The sequence below is a fragment of the Argiope bruennichi genome, chromosome 11, assembly GCF_947563725.1.
Source record: "Argiope bruennichi chromosome 11, qqArgBrue1.1, whole genome shotgun sequence".
NCBI classification, from domain to species: domain Eukaryota; kingdom Metazoa; phylum Arthropoda; class Arachnida; order Araneae; family Araneidae; genus Argiope; species Argiope bruennichi.
The window spans coordinates 58,268,289-58,290,450 of record NC_079161.1 but is presented as its reverse complement, the minus strand read 5'-3'; the positions used below and the strand labels follow the sequence as shown (position 1 = coordinate 58,290,450).

Genomic DNA, 22,162 nt, shown 5'->3' with positions numbered 1-22,162 from the left:
ATGATTCATTTCAGTACAATTCTTCTTTCCAATCTTCTAAATTTTAAAAATATTTTTAATTATATTTTGCAACAAAACTTTTCAATATTTTAGTTATAAATTTATAATCATGTACGTTCGGCAATTTTGAATGTAATAAACGACAATATTTAATTTATCAAGAAAGGCATAACACCTAAAAATGAAAAAATTCTAAGTAAACTCAGGGTAGGCCCGAGTAAAATCTATAGAGGCTCTCAGACAATGCAAATTCACTTCATTTTTATTCCCACCCTTATATTTTCAAAAGATATTCTTTTATTCATTATAATTTAATTTCTATATTAGCTGCTTTTTACGATAAACTAAAATCGCAAAGCATTCATTAGAAGAGCTCCCCCACGATAAATGGTTCCGCTGGTGTGGCGTGGAAGTTTGGAGAGAGGTGCAAGCTCAGATGTCGTCCTCATCATCTGACAGCGGTTCAAAATTACGAGGTCCGTCCCAAAATAGCCCTACTATTACTTTAAAATGGGACGTTAGGAGTTTAGTTAATATATCTGAACTAAACTTCAAAATAATTGATTATACCATCTTGGGTATAAATAAATTTCTACATAGTTAAAAAAAATTACAAAACTTCTTATTTATATATATGATACAAAGTTTGCCACGTTTTTTCGTTCTACATTTCGTATAAATAAAAATGTTAAATAGCGTAATATATATATATATATATATATATATATAATTATTCTTCGAGTCGATGCATATATTGCTAGAAAAATAGAGATATAATTTCTTATACTATCAATCTATTTTATTAACCATATTTAATAAAATATTGTTAGACATTCCATAATTTTAAATTAAAGAAAAAAAATTCTGCAACTAAATTTGAAGGAGAAATGAAAATTTCAATATCCATATTTCAGATAACTATTAATGTCTATTTCGAGAGAGATCCTCCAATCAATGCATGCATCTTTCTCAAAGCTAGCATTGATTATCTGAAGAGATTCAGAGTTTAATATTTTGAACAATAAATTGATGAATTTATTAAAGTATCAAGAATATTTTACTAAATATGACTGTGCGGATTGTGTAACAGTTTTTCCAGTACACTAATGACTTAAATAATAGAAAAATGCTCGGAATGAATTTATAACTAAATATGTGTCTTTCTTTAAAATTATTTATACTTAAGATTTATTTAAAATTAATTTTTGTTAAAATGAGATATGATAAATTTCTTTATCTATAATAATTTGCATAGTAGTAAAATTACATGAAATTTTTTTTACAAAATTGGACTTTTCAAGCATATCACATTTTAAAACAGGCTAAATCACTTTATTATTATCATTTATATAATGATAAAGTTTTAAAAAATTATACAATAAAGCTTTAAAATATGAAATAAGTACTATAACATAAATAAATTGATGAAATAAGTATGCCAATATACTAACAATACTTGGACAATTTAAAATGAAACGCAGAAACATTTTTTTTTTTTCATTTTTTTATTAAATAAAAATCATTCTGCCATTTTCTTACAAGCTATGCATTTTTAGCTTATGATGGATACTATGAGGCACAGTTGATACTCAAAACATGAAATGATATGTAGCCTTTAGATATCTTTGTTGGACATACATACCTATATATTATTTCCGTTAATTATAATTCAAAGTTATAAAGATGTTCAATTTTTAAAATACCTATATCAACTATTATTTATCAAATATGAAATATAAAACTACAAATGTCTGTTACTACATTTGTATACACAATTTTTTTTTAATAATTCCTACTAAGGTAGGATAGAGTTAATTCACTTGATTTCATAAAAAGCATCTGTGATCATTCAATAATTAGTTTATTGTATAAAGTTATTAACTGCAGAGGTGCAAATCTATAGAACAGTAAGTTCCATTTGTACTTGGTAAGGATTATTATTTTTAAATATTAAAGTATTTTATTTTTTAAATTTTTAATTTTAAATTAAAGATTATAATAAACATTACATTTATTGTAATCATAATACAGCATCTTTTTCTTCTTTTATGCCAGTTCATTAATTAAAAAAAACTCGGAATATTTTAATTAATAATAACAATACTGAAATTTCAAAGCCAAACAACAACGAATAAAAACTTATATTTTTTTTAAAATTCATATTTAAATTTTCCCAAATTATAATTTGGATTAACATATGAAATTTAATTTATTTAAATTCAACCCATTTCTAAAATTCCAATCATTCTTAAAGGCTAACACATGTATCATGTTTTGAGACTATTATTACAACTTCTTCAGTATTATTTTACACAAAACTCATAGAAAACATATATTACATGAATCAGTTTATAGTTTAAAAAGTTAATCATTTGAAGATATATTTTATATATAAAATAAATTAAATTAGTATAGTAATTGGTATATAATTAAGGGAAACTATAATATATAAAATATTAAAAGCTATGAAAATTATGACTAAATTATTTTAAATCAAACATATAGCTTTTCAGAAATGAAATTATTACAATACCATTGAATATTGTGAGCAAATAAAATTTATAATTACTGCAATTTGAAAATTTATTCAAAATGATGCAAGTAAACAAAATCACTTTATATAAAAATGAAGAATTTTAAAAATGTAATTTTTTTTTCTACTTTAAAAAAAATCTTGTTAGAATATAATAATACATAACCACTAATTATAAATAAGAAGGTTTTAGTACCAAAGATGAAAATTTTCATGAAAGAACTATACCTTCATTAATGATCATTTTATAACTAACCTGAGAAAAGTTGAAATTGCACAATATACAACAAAATTGCTTATTTTCAAATTTTATAACTAGAATAAAATCTTTTTATAATTAATTAAAATATCCAATATAAAAGTTTCTAATAGTCATTACCATGATATATTGCAAATTACTTTCAGAATACCAGGGTCAAACAAAAATTATTGACAAGAGAAATATTCTTAAATAGAACTTTAAAAAAATTAATAGATAAGGATTTTTTAAACCTAAAAGTTATTGAAATATATAATTTTTTTCTTTAATCCTAAAATTAGAAATCAAATAACAAAAAAAGCAATTAAAAAGTCCTTTAAACCTTAAAAAAATGTTATAATTTGATATTATTGAAGCTCTGTTTTGTATTTTCCTCTAATTAAAAGTAAACAACTAGAATCAGTAACAGCAGAATCATAATAAACTTAAATAATTGCATGTTTTCTTATCAAATGTCTTTCTTCAAAATGCAGAAGTGGGCCAGAAAAGTAACGTTGAGGAATTCAAAACATTTCCTTTTAGACAATCATTTGGCAATGGGGAAAATATGAATGAAATTACTAATTTAAGATTAATAATGTAAATTTTTCTGAAAAAAATATTAAGAGTTCACTGCAAGATAAATAATTAAAATGTTTAATTAATGAGGGAAAACATACCTAATTATCTTCATAAATTTAAATATAGAATCTGCAAATGTTTATGGAATTTCAAAGTTGTAACAAAATATTAATCATATTTTTAAAAACAGTTCCAGCACAAACCTAGTAAAGTTTACAATACATCACAGTAAAGATTCAATATTAATTAATACACTATCAACTTCTAATTCATAACATGGAAGCCTATGGGGAAAAAACAGCATCAAGTATGAAAATACATAGTATCGAACACAATTCATATTGGATCTACACAGGGTAAATTTCATGATACAATGGAGAGGAATGATACCTATGCAAGAAAAGCCTATGTACAAATTCTTAAAATAAATATATTTTTGTTTTTTGATTCTGAAGAGATATTTCTAGCAATAAAACTTAACTAGAGGAAACAAAACTACACAATTCAAATCATGAAAGTAAGACATAAAATTGCTACATTGTACACTTTTATTTACTGATGACATAAGTATCTAAAATGTTGCCATGAATTTGAAGAGAACTGAAAATTCCTAATGACTCTAATGAAACCACAACTGACTCGATTCATTTACAGATGAGTTTAATGAATCAAAATCCTTGCGACAGCACAGTTTTGCATGAGGCACTCGAAGTTACTGTTAAAGCAGTAAACACTGAGCATTTTCTTTTGTCAAATCACATTTGTTCTATGTATAAACACATGTAATACAAAGAAATTCATTTTAAAAAAATTAAATCAATCAGAATTTAATATAAAAATCAGTTACTTGAATAAAACGGACGGCAAAGAGGCAATAATCTGAATATTAAATTTAAAATGTTTGAATGCACAACACAATTTTTTAATAGTGATGAAAAAGTTTCGTTACATCAAAAGTTTATAAACATGAAGGCAGAATAGTTTTCATAGCATAAACTGGTTTTAAAAAAAGTAGAAAAATCAATAAAAAATTATCTGGGTAAAAAATACAGATGGAATGATTTTGATTTAAAGTTTCAAATATTTCATAAATTCCATTATCACTTCATATCTCTTTAAAAAGTATTTTTTTCCCTTCAAATGATAGTTTAGTTTGAAACAATATCCGAAAATTGATTGAAAATATTAATTATAATTGAAAGATTCCTAAAATACAAATTAATATACTCAATTTATAAACCATTCACAAAAGAAAAGTTTTTCTCTCATTAATAAACTGCAATTTCATAATACTTATTTTTAACATATTAAGTAATGAGGTCACTGATATATTAATTTAAAAAATCGTGAATGAATAGTTTTTAATTCACTGGTTCATAGATAATTTATGAAAAATTATTTTAAATTTTAATATTTGCTGAAATTATTAGAATTATTAATTTTCCTCCTAATTTCAACTCCTAATTTTTATTTGACGGACAGTGTCCATGCTTAATTAGATGAAAAGTTTGCTAACACATCACTACTAGGAAACTTCCAAAATTTTCACATAAAACATCACATTTTACCAGCAGACGCCCATTATGATGATAGGCAATTATTGCTTTTATTTTATATTTTTCCACAATTCTTTAAAAACAAAAGAAAATGATAAGATTTTTAGACGCATTAAAAAAAATCAAAATAGAAATCTTAACACAGCATATATCATTTAAAAAAAAAAATCTTGAACAGAACATTAAGATGAGTTATTTCGTGTTAACTGAGTATTTACAAGAAAGATATATTAATATATTAAACAACAGAAAACAATAGCCAACTTTTTTTAACAACCAATATTTAATAATACAGAACAGAAAATAAAAAAGAATTATTTTTATTTGAAAAACAAGAAATTATGATACTTTCTAATAATAATACAATATAAATTTTATGAAATGAATACATTGTGCTGTTACAAAATAGAAAAGCAGCGACAAAGACTAGGAACAACGCAATGCACACACGTAATGACGCATTGTGTTACACAACGTCTACTAAGGTATATAAAATATAGACTAGTGTTTAGCATCTCATAGTTCAAGACGCTTTAAGTAAAAGTTCGGAGACCCATTTGTGGATCTCGATTCAAGTCTGTGAAGAAGCTGTGTAGTCACATTTTCCCCATACCATGTGATAAAGATTATACTTTAACACAGAAAATTTAACAAATTAGTGTTCTATTGTTTGAATGGAAGATCTATGCATATTCTGATGAGTAAAATACTCTCATACAATATAAAACATGTTCATTTAGAAAAGCGCACCTATAAATGTAGAAAATTAAAAAAAGAAAGAAAAATTATAGACATTTAAAAAAATTATCAAAGGATTGCTTTTACGGTAAATAGTTCTCTCACTTGTTTACACGGATTTTATTCCATTTTTGCATATACAGAAAAATGTGCAATTTAAGTAGAGGACAGAGTAATAGCAGTTCTTATAAATGATTAAGAAAATGCAAGCCATCCTAAATAACAGATGGTAATGCCTTTACTTCAAAATCTGTACTTTCATCACTTCATACTGCACAAAAGAAAATTTCTTCCAAATATTAATCCTTTCTCACACACAATTCTCCTAAGTATATTAAAAAAATGATTGTAACGTGGCACTTTTACGTAGAAACACGTAAACACTTTTGTATGCAAGGTACAACTAACTTCAGTATCACCCCTTGAAAAATAAGGCAGTGAAAAGGTTATCAAATTAAAAGCATTACAGTTTGTTGAAAATAAGTAAAATATTTTTTCCTTGAATTCCACATAATGAAATGTGATTGCCTAGCTTTTTACACGAAGAAAAGCGAGGCACATAGATTTTTTCCAGCCCACATGATGTACTGCAAAAACTTAAGATTCACAGCTAGATGATCCTGGATCTTTCTCTTCACCCCTTTTGGTTTGAGGGCTGGGAGGTGAACTGAGAAGTGAACTGTTGTTTGATGCTATAGAATTTCGAGGTGATTGATCTAAAGCAGCCTAAAAAAATATGTTTACCAATTAAAAACATAAACAATTCATATTTATTTTATAAGAACTATAATTAAAAATTCAGTAGAACACAACATTTTTAAAGGAAAAAAATGTGGTAATAAACCAAAGCCTTATAATTATGGTAAGTAACCACATTTTTTTTTTTTTTTCAAAAATATGAACTTTTTTTAATTTAATATCTTTAATGTGAGAACTGTTTCCTTTAAAAAAGCTGTTTGGATTTTGTTTCTACGTCCAATTTTGCGGGAATTACACTCATTTTTATATTTGTATTAAAAACACCTTTTACTGTTATTGTACATCTTTAAAGGCTGTTCTCAAATTCTAATCTTTAGTAGAATTTTCATAAAAAATTTCATAAATTAAAATCTAAGCATTTTTTTTTTTTAAACTTTTATTTTTGTTCAAACTTGGCATAAAAATTTCTGAAAATATTCTGTAGTTTCTGGATAACCGAATAAGTTGTCTGTTTATTTAGAAATGTTCTAGAATTATTTTAATGCTTCACAATGCATATAATTTATTTGTTGAACCCCAATATTTAAACAGTCGATAAGAATACAGCTCATTTTTTAATTCAGACACTAAATAATATATCTTAAGCAATTTGCAAAATTAAATCAGTAAAATAAAAGGTAATTATTAACTTAGTAAATCAAATAATTATAATTAAGTAAGTCATCTGATAAACATCTAAACTAAAAGATTTTTGCTTTATACCTCTTTTTAACACCCCCCCTTTTTTTCAAAGCCTTTATAATTTAACTTATATAATTTGGTTTCATGGATCCCCCCCCCTCCCATCATGTTTAGGCAATAATTCAAATATATACAGTTATTTCAAAGCATTTCTCAAAAAATTCATCCCAAACATGGTTACATACTTAGTAATGTGTGAAATAAACATATTCCTGAAGAATAAATACTAAAATTTCAATTTATTAACAGCAAGAAATTTTAACTCCATATAGAACATAGCCAATTACAAAAACCAAATAAAAACTTACATCACGAGTTCCAGACAAACTCTGACCAGATCCAGCTGTGTAAAAACTAGAAGAATGCTCTTGTGATGAAACAGAGCCATCAGGAGATATTACAGGCATGGAACCAACAGGGCGGTTGGATAACTTCCCTGGAATTAACCCATAAAGTGAGTTAGAAACATATCTCCCAAATTAGTGTATATTTCAAAACAGAACATGTGAAGAAAAGGTTTGTCACTCCCATACCTGATAAGAACAAACTTTTGTTCTTTTCATCCTGAGGCAAAGAGTTTTGCTTGTACTGAAAATAAAGAAATTATTATTTCATAAATTTCTATCAACAAAACACATTACAGAGACATGCTTTATCACTATAAAAGATAAGAAACACAAGATGTATCCTATATATTAATATAATTTCCAATTTAGGGAGAGAATAATATTTTTAAAAAATCTAATGCATTAATTTTTATGATACACAATCAATTTCAGTTTATATAGCTTATACCATGACTTCAGATACAATAAATTTTCTTCAAAGCAGACAGATAAATTTTTTTAAAGCAATGCTACTTTCATATTAATTTGATATCGAAATTAATAACATGCTTTAAGTAACACAGTGCCAAATATACCAACAGAATACAAAACATGATCAAATTATGAACATAATTCAAAATAAAAAAGCAAACTAAACTGAAGATTGTAAGGACTAATAATAATGATGTTAAATAAATAAATAGCAATGCTAAAATATTGACTGCAGTCAATAATAATGAGTGAACAAAAAGATATTTCTTACAAAGTACATTTTTTTGCAATAAAACTAAATAAATTTTACATTAAAATTTTTTTTTCTCTTAAATTAAATTTGACCAAATGCAAATGTACAATTCATTTACATAAAAAATCTAATATGGAACTGAATTCATTCCAGATCAAATTCATATCTTCCAGTCTTCAAATCAAGACTTTACCATTATGCTAGCAAATTTAGAGCATTAAAATTTAAATATCATTTTTTAAAATCAATGAGTAGGTCACTGATTCTTAACATCGAAGAGCAGGCCGATATTAGAAAAAATTTTTTAACAAATGCTCTCTATGATGAGGCAAATATTCACATAATTTGAATAATCTTTCTACCCTCAATAGTTTAAAAATTAAAAGGACTACCATTTAGAACTAAATGACCCATCAATGAACTGCATGAGGTTTTAAATCTCCCAATAATATATTATTCATAGGTTCAAATCTTAGAATTATTCAAGTTATTTACAAGATAATATGGTTTACAAGATAATATAGATGAGGAGTTACACACATAAACTTTTGAAAGATATTTGGTTTTGAGTTTTGACTATAACTGGCACAGATATGCAGAAATTTTCTAAAAATATACTGCAAGAATTAGTGAAATAGATAGACTTCCTAAAAGCAATGCGTCTAAAATGGTATCATGTAGGTGAAACAAAATAAGTGAACAAAAAAAAAAAGTATTAGTACCTAGCTGTGACAGAAAACAATTGTAAAATAAACACGAAATGCTTATTTTAATAGATAATATGATTTTTACAATTCCAATATTTTTTATCAACATGAACTTTAATTTAAGCAAATACAATTCAATGATAACTATTAGGATTTACATTTATCATAAAATTACAATTACATGGAGGGGGGGGGCATATTTAGACCATTTTTTTCAAATTTATCCATACCATAAATTATTGCTCAATAAAAATGTTAAATATAACAGATCTGATAATTTGAACAGAGATAAGAACTAAACTACTCTGTTAACTTAAAAATAACTTATTAGATTTTAAATAAAGATTAATCAATTATAAGATAAATGGGAAAATATTCAGTAATCAAGCAAACCACAGTTTCAAAAACTATTTGTAAAAACAAGATAAAAACATTGTACAAACAGAAGGAAGAACAAAAAGGCCTTTATAAGTGAAAAATCTGAATGACATATTTTGAGATGTAAAGATAAAAGTATGTAACAATTCATTCAAGTAATTATTCAAAAGTACTATTTAACAAAATGTAAATATATTTATATTAGTAGAGGCCGCTTATCGCAAGGAATTAATTCAATTTTAATAATTTCCTAAGAAATAGGTACTACAGTTTCTATAAAAAAATATACAGTAGACTACATTCATTAAAAATAAAAAAATTCTTACCTGAGGCAAATCTACTAATTTTTGCAGCTGAATGCCAACACCAGGTCCCATATGTGAAATATGATTGAAATTTGTAGGACCAGATATAAGCCGTGATCGCCTATCAACATTTCTAAAATTAATGAAGAAAAAAAATTATGAGCAGAGCTGATACATAAATTATAATAAATAAATCTGAGATATTGTATTAAGAATTTTCAAAAAATATATGTAAACGAAATATAAGAAATAAAATAATTCAATTTATGTAATGCATGTCACCCCAGTTATTTGCATAGAACTAATTAGGTGAATTAAATACATTAATTAAGAGCATTAACCTGTTAATGCCTATTTAAATTTTCATACAAATCTCACATGGACTTAGCATACATTCAGTAGAATTTTCTCCTATTATCTTAAGATAACTTCATAATAAATGTAAATTTTAAATTATATTTTGCTTATTTTCTTTTGTTTTTAGATTTCTTTTAATCAGTAGAAAATTTTTTAAAAAGAAATATCAAATGCATATTAAAATATTTGCAATACAGTAAGATATAAAAAAGATAAAGATTACTCTCAAATTTCTTGCACTACTTCAAAAATTAATCAAAGGAAAATAACAAAATTTGAAGTTTTGACTTCAAAACCTGGGTAATGTTTAGTATGTGCTTGTTTAAAATTGTTTAAGAATATATAAGATCAGTTAAAGCATAAAAAGGAACGTTTTCAGTTTTACCACCAAATTAAAATATAACCATTAAATAAGACAATGGGAGTTAAACCAGTTAAATTTCTTATATTTATTCAAACCCTACATAGTATAATGATTCATCATCGTTTTTTTTTTTTCTTAACTTTTATACCAATTTTGAATATTTTAGTAATTTCCTTACAAAATATTTGAGTTTAAAATAAATTAAATATTTTCAACAGAGAAATTTCATGCAAATAATTTATCCTAAAAAATTAATTTTAATTAAAAAAAATTTAAGTTAAAATTAAATTTTGCTTTGATTTTCTTTTATTTTTGACACAATTTTTTACATATATGCACAACTTTTGTTGAAACATAATAAAAGTAGTGCAAAAAGTTCTCCACAAGAACTAAAGATAAAAACAAAAGAATAGAAAAAAAGTGAAAGGAGTGTATAGTTAGTACAAAGCCTTCATATTGTGTTTTAATCTTATAAAATGCAAACTAAATGTGCAAAAATAAAATTAAAGCTAATTTTCAAAATGTAAAGGATAAGACAAAATTTGCAAAGTAATAATGTGGTGATACTCAAAAGTGTCATGCTGCAAAAGAAAGCTATAGTCATAGTTTATAATTCTGACCTCAATTGTGTTTTCTTTACATCAGAACTACCAAGAGTGAAAGCCTTCCTATAATAAGAAATATAAAGCAATGTTAAAGATAGTTTTGGTTAGAATTTTTAATAAGGAATTGTTCATATAGGAGAATTTAGCAAAGCATTAGGAATTTATTTTTTATTTATGCATCATTAAAAATTCATAGTTTAGATTAATTGATGATTAACATGGAAAGCATTAGTTCATTTCTAGCAAAAATTTTATGATGCATATTTTAGAGAAGAATAAAATAATGGAATACAAAGTTAGTATGTTTTAAAATCTGCAGAAGAATTAATAATATGGATCTTACATCATAATAAATAAATAAATTATCACTTTCAATATGTTTTCATTAATATTAGAAATTATAGAAAATGTTGCTTCTGATGGGTGAAATAATACATTTTGGCATTTTTGTAAGATGGATATTAAATTTTCAACATAAATCAGATAGCAATTCTTATTTTTCATAATGATTTTAATACTTGCTTATTAAATAGATGTAAAAAAATCATAATTTTTCTAATAAAATAATTTTAATTTCTGCAAAAATAACAAATGAAAATTCCTTAAAACCATAAATCAATGATAGAGCATCCAATACTATGCACACCATTTATGGTTTAAAGATCAAATGAACTATTTAAATATATACTATTATCATTCCTTTAATTGACATGAGGCAAAAACCATTGAAAAATTCTGAATTTGTGATTCCATCATAATGTAAAAATTATAATGTAATAATTTGTCATGTCTAAATCTTCAAAACAATCTGTTGCTTTAGTTTCAGATCTTTCGTTTCTGGTAGTAAATACTCTATGTTACCCAAACAAAATAATAACTGGAATTGATTCAAAGAAAATAAGCACTATCAGTTTTGTGAAAGGGTATAAGATTAGACTAAATGTTATCAAATTAGTCTTGAAGTATAGAGGTTAGGAAATGAAAGCATCAAATGTAGACAGGATGAATGATGGGATTTATAAGGTAAAATCCAAAAACCTGGAAACTGCAGAAAAACAACTAATTATTGCAAAGAACACCTCACCTTTTGGTTAAATCAATTTTATGTTGATTTACCATTCCCACCACCCTTGCAAATAGGCATGGATGATATTTGTTGAGTACATAGCTTCTCTTTTATTTGAATTATAGAATATCGTAACAAATATAATTACTTTTGCATGTATAAATAACTAGGAAATTTTTAAATTTTCAAAATATTCAACCATGTAATTTAGATCAAACTCCACTGCCAAATTTTTTACTTTCCTGCATTCAAATATTCATTTTTAGAATTATATCTGCTGTGAATATAATGCAAAAGTGCACTGAACTAGACATTATTTGGTATGTGGATTTTGCACCAAATTTGTAGGCTTTAATCAAATTTTGAGAAAAAAGAACTATTAATTTATAAGAAGTATGCACCCCACAGTTAAAAACAAAAAGAGTTAAATGAATCAAATTTGATGGATAATTTTATCATCAAAACTATAAATATGAGTAATTTTGAGATCAAAACAATCAATAGGGCTGACCACCTATATATTTGTGTGCATCTATCTTTGAAAGATGAAAAAAGTAGTACGAAGTTTTGTTATTCAAGCTGTAAATCTGTAAAAATCAAACTTCAATTTTGATTGATTAAGGGGGAGGGACATGCTAAACATACACACGTTTCTTCATTTTGTACCAAACACAAAAAGGTGTCTTTATATCCATATATTTGAAATTGGGTGAGAAACACTTTAATTTTAAAAACAAAATCTGAGTATTTGTAGATTGACTTAACCTAGCATTCACAATTTTCATATGATGAGATGATATTTTTTATTAATTATTATACCAGGAGATCTAGAGCAGACTAGCTCAAGCTAGTTCTAACATAGCTTACTTAAAATTTCGTCCTTTTTTTCTCTATTATGAAAAATCTACATTCATGTCGGTTAACTCAGATTCCACTGTGAGTTAATAAATACAAAAGCTGAGCAAATTTAAATACTCTTTTATACAATTAATAATACTTCTAATATAATTCAATAAAATTCATTTTAAAGATTAAGACTCTAAACAAAAATTTCTATTCTTTCACACTCAATTCATAATTATAAAATAACCGAATCAAATAGTAAAAATTGCTAGAAATCAGAAGATTTATTAAGGAGTTAACAGTACAAGAGTATTTTTGTTTTGTTTTGTTTCCGCTGTATATATGATTCACTGAGGATGGATAATTTAAACATAACTAGCTAGAAATCATAGGGAAAATAACATTTTTACTAAAATTATTACTATATTGCAAAATAGTTGTTTGGTTGTAAAATACTTATGTTATTTTAATTCATTTATTTTCCTAAAACAACAATTGAAGCAACAGAAAAATTCTTAAACAACAATAAAAAAGAGAGAGTTCAACACAAATAGCATACCCCTTTGAAGCCTTATCTGGTTCCCTCACTGAAAACCTCCTCCTCACTCTGTTCAACATAGCTTTTGTTTGCCTGCTTTTCACGGGATGAGATGAGGTTTCGGGGACACACACTCTGTTGGAGCGATGCAAAACATTGTGGAGGTATATTACATGTGGCAAGTCAGTGGCTAGAGAGAAGCACAGGGTTCCGTTTCGACACAAAGGTTTTGTCTGGGGAAAAAATTAATTAACTTTTATAAGGGAATAAAAAGATAATGTTAATTTTTTTAAATTATAGTTCTGTTTTGTAGAAACATGAAGATTATTTAGTGAACAGATTTAATGCGCACTCAGAATCTATACATGCCAAAAATTTGGTAAAATCAGAACATAAAACAATGATCCACAGCTAAGATTTGGAAAAAATGATTTGGGGGGGGGGGGAAGAAATGAAGAATATAATTCAAGATGAATTTGCATATTCATTTAATTATCTCTCACTGCTTTATTCTAGTTTGAAATTTATTCTTTCCTTCACAACCTCCATCTCTGCACGCTAAAAGTATAGATTTTATTATTATAGCACTGAACATAGATAGGGTGCCCATATGATCTACTATTCTATTTATCAGGAATAATTTACAAAATTAATAACCTAATTACTACAAATAATAAATGAATCTAATGGCACATGTATCCGTGATAATCTATGAAGTATGTTTGTAAAAATTTAAATGATAATTCAAATTAACAAGTAGAATACTATAAAAAATTACAACCTTTATGGGAAAAAAATAGGATGTTAAATCACAATCATATTTTAAAATCAACAAAAATATTTCCATATATTCCAATAAATGACAAAAACTACTTACTTTTTTTACATTTAAAGTCTGCAACCATTCACCAGATGAAACATCGAATATGTCAACATGTGTATCAGTATATACATTCAGGTAGCCATCAGTATAACCTAAATAATGTAAGAGAATAGTATTGATAATATTATAAAATGCTAGAACTTAAATTAATAATAGAGAGTTAAGTATTACTCTAGAAATGATTTAAAGAGAAAGGAAGGGACTCCAAAATGTTAAGGCCTTAAACTCTTCTGGACAAATATTTGGGCAATTAAAATTATCAATCCCTTAGAGGATTTCAATCCATAACCATTATGGAACGTTAAGATTTAAAACAGAATATATCACTGGTGAAATTCCAGTGAGAGAAAGAAGATATCAGATTAATGGTGGGAATTTTTATAACATCAAAATAGATAAATCAGAATTTTGAAAAGGCTCGAAAGATAACTGCAAACCAATTAAAATTATCAATGCTTTTCCTTAAGAGGATTTCAATTCACAGTAGGATGAACATTACAGTAATGAACTACATGGATGTCTGTACAAATCTACTATTCTATCTATCATTATGGAATGTTAAGTTTCAAGCTGATTAAGCTGCAGCTGATTCAAAAAGATTTACTATACATATATATTGAAAATAAGCAAACTTTATACTTACTAACTGCTTCTGGTGGAGCTGGAAACATAAGTTCCTTTTCCCTACTTTTCCTGCCAAATCCATCAACATAAATACCCAATTCTGAAAATAAATAAACGCATGCATAAATACACTCAAAACATTATGAAATAAGATTTTATTTACAATAATACATACTCAGTATACATTTATGCTTCAATTAATAATAAAGATAAGTGTACGCATTGGCACTCTACAGAATATACTATTTAAACTACAGCACATATGTACCTTAGAAAATGCAAATGTGCACTACAAAGTTTTTTTCCCCCCTTCACCAAATTTCAATTAAAATTTTCATTACAATTTTGGTTTGGTATTTTCTAAAATTAAAGCACAAAAATCCATTTTACACTATTTTTAAAAAGAATTTTTAAGTCTTATTAATAATACTAATATTATGCATATTTTTCCAGAATTTTGGCAATTCTTTAAAAAAAAAGTTTATTGTCTAATTTCTAATAATAAATTACGTAGTTGACTCTAAAATCAACTATTTCCATTGTTTTGTCAAATATTCTTATTGTGTGATTTTCTTCAATTTAAAAAGCTAAAGAAGGGTTACGTTTAACATCTGTGTATTTAACAAGATGAATAAGAAAATGAAGTTACAATGCCATGAAGTTTAGAAGATAGATGAGCTGTACACTTATGTTTTTTTTAACAGTACTATGATGACATGAGACTTATCTCTATTAGAAAGGTTCATGTAACATATTGAACAGAAATAATATGATTGAACAAAAATAATGATACCATTATATTACTGCCAGACAATTTGACAAAATCATGGACATAAAATCATATATGAATGATTTAAACAAAATTAAATAAAGGAAATATATCAAGCAAACCAGCTGGTTGCAAAAGGTCATTAGTACAATAATAAAAATTATACTTACGAGAAAATACTAGAAGATATTCATTGTTTTGTAATTCTACAGCAAGAAAAGGATCCATGAGGTTATGTGAAAAGAATGATAATTCATTGCAGTCTGTATTCACGAGAGCTGGAGAAAGAAATTACACCATAATTTTATTGAATTTCTAAAATTTAGTACATGTAAATTATAGCATTTGAAGCAAAAGAATCATTTATATCTCTTATTTTTTCCAATTTTTAACAAAATTACATCAGAGATAAAATCTTGTCAAGATTTTGAATACTTTAGAAAAATGAAATTTATGAATTGATGAGTGAGAATACGATCTTATATTTTGCACTATTTGCAGATGTGATATCAATTAATTTGGAATTATAAGTGTAATTTAAGAAAAACAATCAAAATTTTAATAAAAATGACACTTAGATTAACTTATTAAGAAACAGAAAATGAATTTGTAAATGTTGAAGCTTGAATCTGATATCTAAGTCCATGATATTAGAAGTCTTGCCTTTAAATATTTTTCTAAAAAATTTATGAATTTTAAAAATGAGAATCAATCTAAGTATTCTTAATATGCTGTTATTCATAGAAAAATTGACTTAAAGGCAAAAATTCAAATTTGCATCTAATACATGAAATCGTTAAAATAACAAAGTGCACTTTGGGGGGGGGGGGGGAACATGCATAAAATTGAATTATTACTTTTTAAATTACTACTATATCAAAAATGAGCCTTAAAATTAAAAAAATGTTTAATATTTTCATATCGACTTCAATGTTTTTTAAGTCAATTAGACTATCCAGAAAATTTTAAACTTTTTTTTACAAATCAACATCCTAAAAGAATTATTTATAATTAAAAATATAATAAATAACAACTGTAGTGAAAATTCAAAATTATCATGACTTGTAGGGAGTGTGTGCGACTACAGGCATCCTTTTCAAAAGTAACCATTAAAATTTTAAATGAAATGTTTAATGTCACACAGAACTTTTTAAATACATTCAATAACATAGATAATATAAATATGATTACTCATGCATAAAAAGAAATTCAATTGTACTCCAATATATTTAAAATAGAGAAAAGTAGCTCATCTGTATTTTTTCATTTTTATAACAAAAAAAAGCAAAGAAAAGTTTGTGTTTGAATATTTATAATCTCATACATATAACTTGTTTAATATTATAACAAGTTTAAAGTTTGTTCATTAATTCTTTATTTTAAAAAATATTTCCTGATATTAACTTAAAGTCTGATTTTGACAAAAACTTAAATCCTAATTAAATGCTAATATATCAATGATCCAATTACCACATTTCACTTTTTGTATATTATAAAATAACAATAATAATGCTTATCACACCAACTGGTGATAATTTTATGAATACAGGGCTAAAGGGTATTCCTTAAAAAAAATATTACCCACAATTAAATAAACTTGTATTTTAAAGCAAATAAAGTAGAATCAAATAATTAAACTAAGATTAAATTATTTTGTTTAATACAAAATAGATTAAATATATCAAACAACTAAACAAATTATATTATTTGCAATTATTTCTCCTCTTACAGCAAATACAATCTCTTTCTTCATACTAAACAAGTTATTTTAGATATACACTTACATGACAATTATTAATTTATCAATTTATAAACTCAAATGAGCAATAAATCTAGGAAAATCATGTTATTCATTGTGAATGTATTAAAATAACAATTAATGACTAATAAATAAAAAAGAACATTTGTTAATGTAATTAATTTATGGGGAGGAAAAAATGAGTAATTTCAAAATAATTCTTTAAACATATGCATAACAGGTTTCATAAATTATGAACTTAATTATTATAGAAAATCATTTTTAGTAATTAAGTCTTGAACTGATGCTTACATATTGGAGGACTGTCATCTAATACAGAATACAAATGAAATGCTGAAGGTAGACCCACACAAAGTCTATTGCCAATGACATCCAAAGTCTGAGCAGGAACTGGAAGGCAAATCTCTTTTCTTCGATGATGCCTGCCTTTTGTTCGATTTACTTCATAAACTAATACCTAAGAAACATATTGAACAATTTTTATTAATTAACAATACATTAAACAAATGGCTAAACAACATAGAAAAAGGATTCCTAAACTTCTATTCAGGGCCACTATTTGTATTTAGGAGGGGGGGGATTCAAGAGCTTATGAATTTGTTTGCATTAGGATTTAATGTGCATATAGTAAACTTGATTAATTCTAGATGATATGATGGTAATAAAAAAAAAATTGATTTAAGTATAAATTCAAATTGAGGAAAATTGGGTCTGAAAAATTAATACAGAAAAAGAAAATGACAATTTTTAATTATAAATAGCAGTATAGATTTATTTTTACTGCTTAAAAGTTTTAATAATAAATAAAAGAAACATTATGTAATTTTGATAAATAAAATAATTATAATTTCAAATAATTTTAAGAAATAAGTAATTTTAATAAACAATGTATGGCACTTTCATTGCATTTAAACTTTAAAATAAACAGTACAATTCACATCGAACATATAAAAAAAAATTTGTTGAAGGCATTTTCTTTTTAATAAAAATATATTATATAGCAATGAAATCCTCAGATAAACTGAAGAGCTTTAAAAATTACTTGATTATGAATAATACATAAACAAGCTAAAATCCTTTTTATCTAACAAAAGAAACTTATTTCCTACATTTAAATTTTGAGTTTGGATTGATCATGACAAATTTGAAGGTTAAGAGAAAAATATTCAAACGGCAATTGAAATCGAATTAAAAGCATTCAATTTAGTCGAGTATCTAATGTAAGATAATAAATAAATGAAACACAGTTTAGCAAATCAATGAAACATTATTAAAGATAAGCAAATCAGTTTTGTTAAATATATTTGGAAAATTTCAAATAAATAATGCAAACTCTAAATTTCTTACCACTGTTGTAAATTAATAAGAGCATTATTATCAAAGTTTTCATAACTCTGTGTGGGTAAGACAGACAATAAAAAAAGAAACTCTCATTCAAACTGACGAGAAGTATAAATATGGATATGCTTTCAGCAGATAATATAGCTGTAAATTTTCCATAAATATCCAATAAAGAGAGCATTTATTATGTGCAAATCACAGCAAAAGCCAAAAATCTAATATTGTCACATTATTTATGTAAAAAGACATGACAAGGTGATGGGGGGAAGGGTCAGAACTTCACAAAATACTGTGAACTGAGTACACTGAACTGGGCCAAACATAAAAACTGGGAAGTAAAACAGGTATATGATTACCTGAGCAACAAAATGAATAAATTTATACAAAACTTACCTGTGATATTAAAATATTATAAAATTATTACACAAAAGAAAATTAACCTCAGGAATTATAAAATTAGGATACCAAAATTGCTGATATCCCTGTTTCTGCAAAACTATTTTATGTATAGATGAAATAAACAGAACTTGCAGGGGGGGGGGGGGGATCTTACCAAGACATCACATTTATTAGAAGTCATACGGAAATAACAGCAATTTGTAGCTAATAGAATTGAAGTTGTGAATTGATTTTTAACAACAGGTGCAACTGTAACAACAGCAAAGCCTTATAATATGAACACTAAGACATTTACCGTTCTAACTAATCAGTTGTCATAAATTTCATTCTGAAAGTTCGCACCAAATCTGATTATAGTAAATTAATAAGTAATATAATATAAAGGTTAATTTTTAAAATGGTTGTGTTAGCAGCTGAAGAGGTGCCAAAATAATGACAAATGGTACTTCTTAACATGTTCTACTAAATGAATATATCTATAGATGTTTCACACTATGTTTGTTTCAAAATAACACAGATGAAATGAAAGACAAATTTCACAACTGACTTTAAAGTAAAAAGAATTTTAGTCTACACCTTTTTTTAAATCTTGAAGAGTTTCATTTCAACTGATCAATTACCTTCAATCATAAATTACACACATACATGCAGTAAGTTAACTAAAATTGGGAAAACTAATCTTGTTAGAAAAATATATGCAATATAAAACTTATTATAGGATAAGACGGCCACCTTAACCATTTCAAGATCTTTTATGTGTTTTATTCGATGAAAATATAACATATATAAATTTAAAAAATGAATAATAATAGAATGCATCAATCTATCTGCATATAAGCATACATTATATGAAATTCATAAAAAAATATATCACCCTCCCAGTTAAATTTTAAACTCCAGATCCAAATACAATTCGTGGTCCCCTCACAATAAATTTACAAGGTACGATTCTTTTAAAATTCGTAAAATCTGGTGTATATCGTAAAAAACAAATGCAAATCTGAAAGAGTAAGAAGTTTAAAAGATTGAAAACCATGCCAGTCATAATGAATAATTAAAAATGAATACTGAATAGAATTAAATTATTTAGCTTTATACTTAAAAAAAATTATACTTTAAATTAGCATTATACTTTTAAAAAATTGTATTATTATTATTAACATTATTACAGACTGATTCTAACATATAAGTAAAAGTAAAAAAAATATTTAAAAAAAATGTGCACTATCAAATGCAACAAATAAAATTCTCAAAAAGATGCATTAACAATCTAAAGATATTATTATTTAGTTGGAATTATGATTATATATATTTGATGGGAGGAATGTATAATTAAATTTTTCTTATCATTATTTCAGTAATAACATTACATCTCAGAAATTTAATATTTCAAGAACTTAATGGTTAGAGCAAGCAAATTAAATTATGAATGCAAATTAAGAATGTTACCAAAGAAAGGAAAATAAAACAAAATAATATAAGATATAGATTTTAAATGAAACCTAATAACCCAATAAATACTATAATATGAATCATTCCCTCAAAGCATAAATTCAACTCACAGAAATTTAATTTGTTCCCAGAAATAAAAAATCTCAGTTGAAATATAAATTTTAATATATGATTTTATCATTATACTCAATTATAATTCTAAAATACCATTTTCTTTGATAGGAGAAGGGAAACCTCAATAGCTCAAAATACACCAAAAACATAATCAATCATATTTTTATTAAAAAAATATGAAATTATTGTAAGCATCTTTAATATTTAAAAGATATTTTAGTTTTATCTATTCGATACATATATTCTAAAGCTACAAGTTGGATATTTTATTATTTTTACTACCATATTTATCAAATTCAAACTGAAAAACATTTTTCTTTTATATAAAAAGAAAAAAAAATTAATTCAGGAGCAGAAAAAGAAATCTGAAATCATTATCAGGTTTCCAGATTTGAAGATTTGTAAACTATTTATTAATCTTGTATGTTCATCATGATCAGTTAGGCTTATGAATTGGCAATATGTGTGATATTTTTATGAGTAAATTCTTTCCTTTTGTCTTTCAATTGGATTCTTCCCTAAAGTTCATCGCTTACATTGCAGAATACAGCATTGAATTAACACAAGTGAAGCATATTTAGTGTTGAAATAACATCATAGACATACCAGTTGTGAACAAATTATTGCTCACATGTTACACGATTTGCAGAAGTTGGTATGGTTTTAAAGGGGGGGGGGGGGATACAGGCATATTATCATATCTATGGTGTTCTCATTATTAACTTGTATTTTACACAGACAATCTGTTTTAACATGTATCCAGCATTCTATGTCAAATGCCATGAAAAAATTAATTTTAAAAATCCTTATTCAGCCTTGTAAACTAAATAATAATTCAGAAAACGAGATGTTAATAAAATAATTCATCAGATTTTATCAATTAAAGAAAATATTTGCAAGAAATACATTATTACGAAAGTATGGAGAACACATCACTACGCAAAGAGCCATGGAACCAAATTTAAAATCAGTCAGTAGAAAATGCATAAATTTTTAAAAATCCGTTCAAGAATTTCTGAATTTATAAAGGATTCTGAATTTTGGAAATTTATAAAGTAAAAGTAATAAGAAAAATAACTCTAAAAAATTGAAAGAAAAAAATACACATTAAAAAAGTCACAGTAAATAGTTGCAATTTTAAGCAGGAAAATGGAAGAAATAAAAAGTAGAAGAGAGATAGTACTAGCAGAATCTTACCTTACGAGTCTTTTTCCCTAGCTGCACAAAGTGATTTAAAATAGAAAGTTGGCTTTATAGAAATTCTGAGAAACAGTTAGAAAGAGAAAAAAAGAAAAGGTTACTTGAAAATAAAAACCACAGTTATTTCACATTTCTTGAAAGCGTGAATGCAATTTTAAGCAAAAGCTTGCAACAGAAAAGCAAAGAAAGAATAAATCTCAGAAAGCTGGAACTTTGAAACCATGCATAATCAAAATTTCAACAATTTCTTTTCATTGAAAAAATTATAATCAGTGTATGCTTTTCACTGAAATGGACAAA

General features: G+C 25.5%; 1 protein-coding gene across 6 annotated transcripts in view; it reads right to left on the bottom strand.

Moving 5' to 3' along the window:
* Positions 1-5,213: 5,213 nt before the first annotated feature.
* Positions 5,214-22,162, bottom strand: part of LOC129956465 (serine/threonine-protein kinase MRCK alpha-like) — a 127,615-nt gene continuing 110,666 nt past the window's right edge. For 4 of the 6 annotated variants that reach the window (XM_056068360.1, XM_056068362.1, XM_056068364.1 and 1 more), the window contains 10 exons: positions 17,648-17,813; positions 15,768-15,875; positions 14,848-14,928; positions 14,199-14,296; positions 13,343-13,554; positions 10,890-10,937; positions 9,570-9,681; positions 7,621-7,675; positions 7,396-7,523; positions 5,214-6,373 (listed from right to left, as the gene is read on the bottom strand). In XM_056068360.1, coding sequence (XP_055924335.1) covers positions 6,245-6,373; positions 7,396-7,523; positions 7,621-7,675; positions 9,570-9,681; positions 10,890-10,937; positions 13,343-13,554; positions 14,199-14,296; positions 14,848-14,928; positions 15,768-15,875; positions 17,648-17,813 — 1,137 coding nt within the window. In that variant the 3' untranslated portion in view covers positions 5,214-6,244. The remainder of the gene's footprint in view (positions 6,374-7,395; positions 7,524-7,620; positions 7,676-9,569; positions 9,682-10,889; positions 10,938-13,342; positions 13,555-14,198; positions 14,297-14,847; positions 14,929-15,767; positions 15,876-17,647; positions 17,814-22,162) is intronic. The other 2 variants (XM_056068363.1, XM_056068365.1) reach the window with 1 other exon arrangement.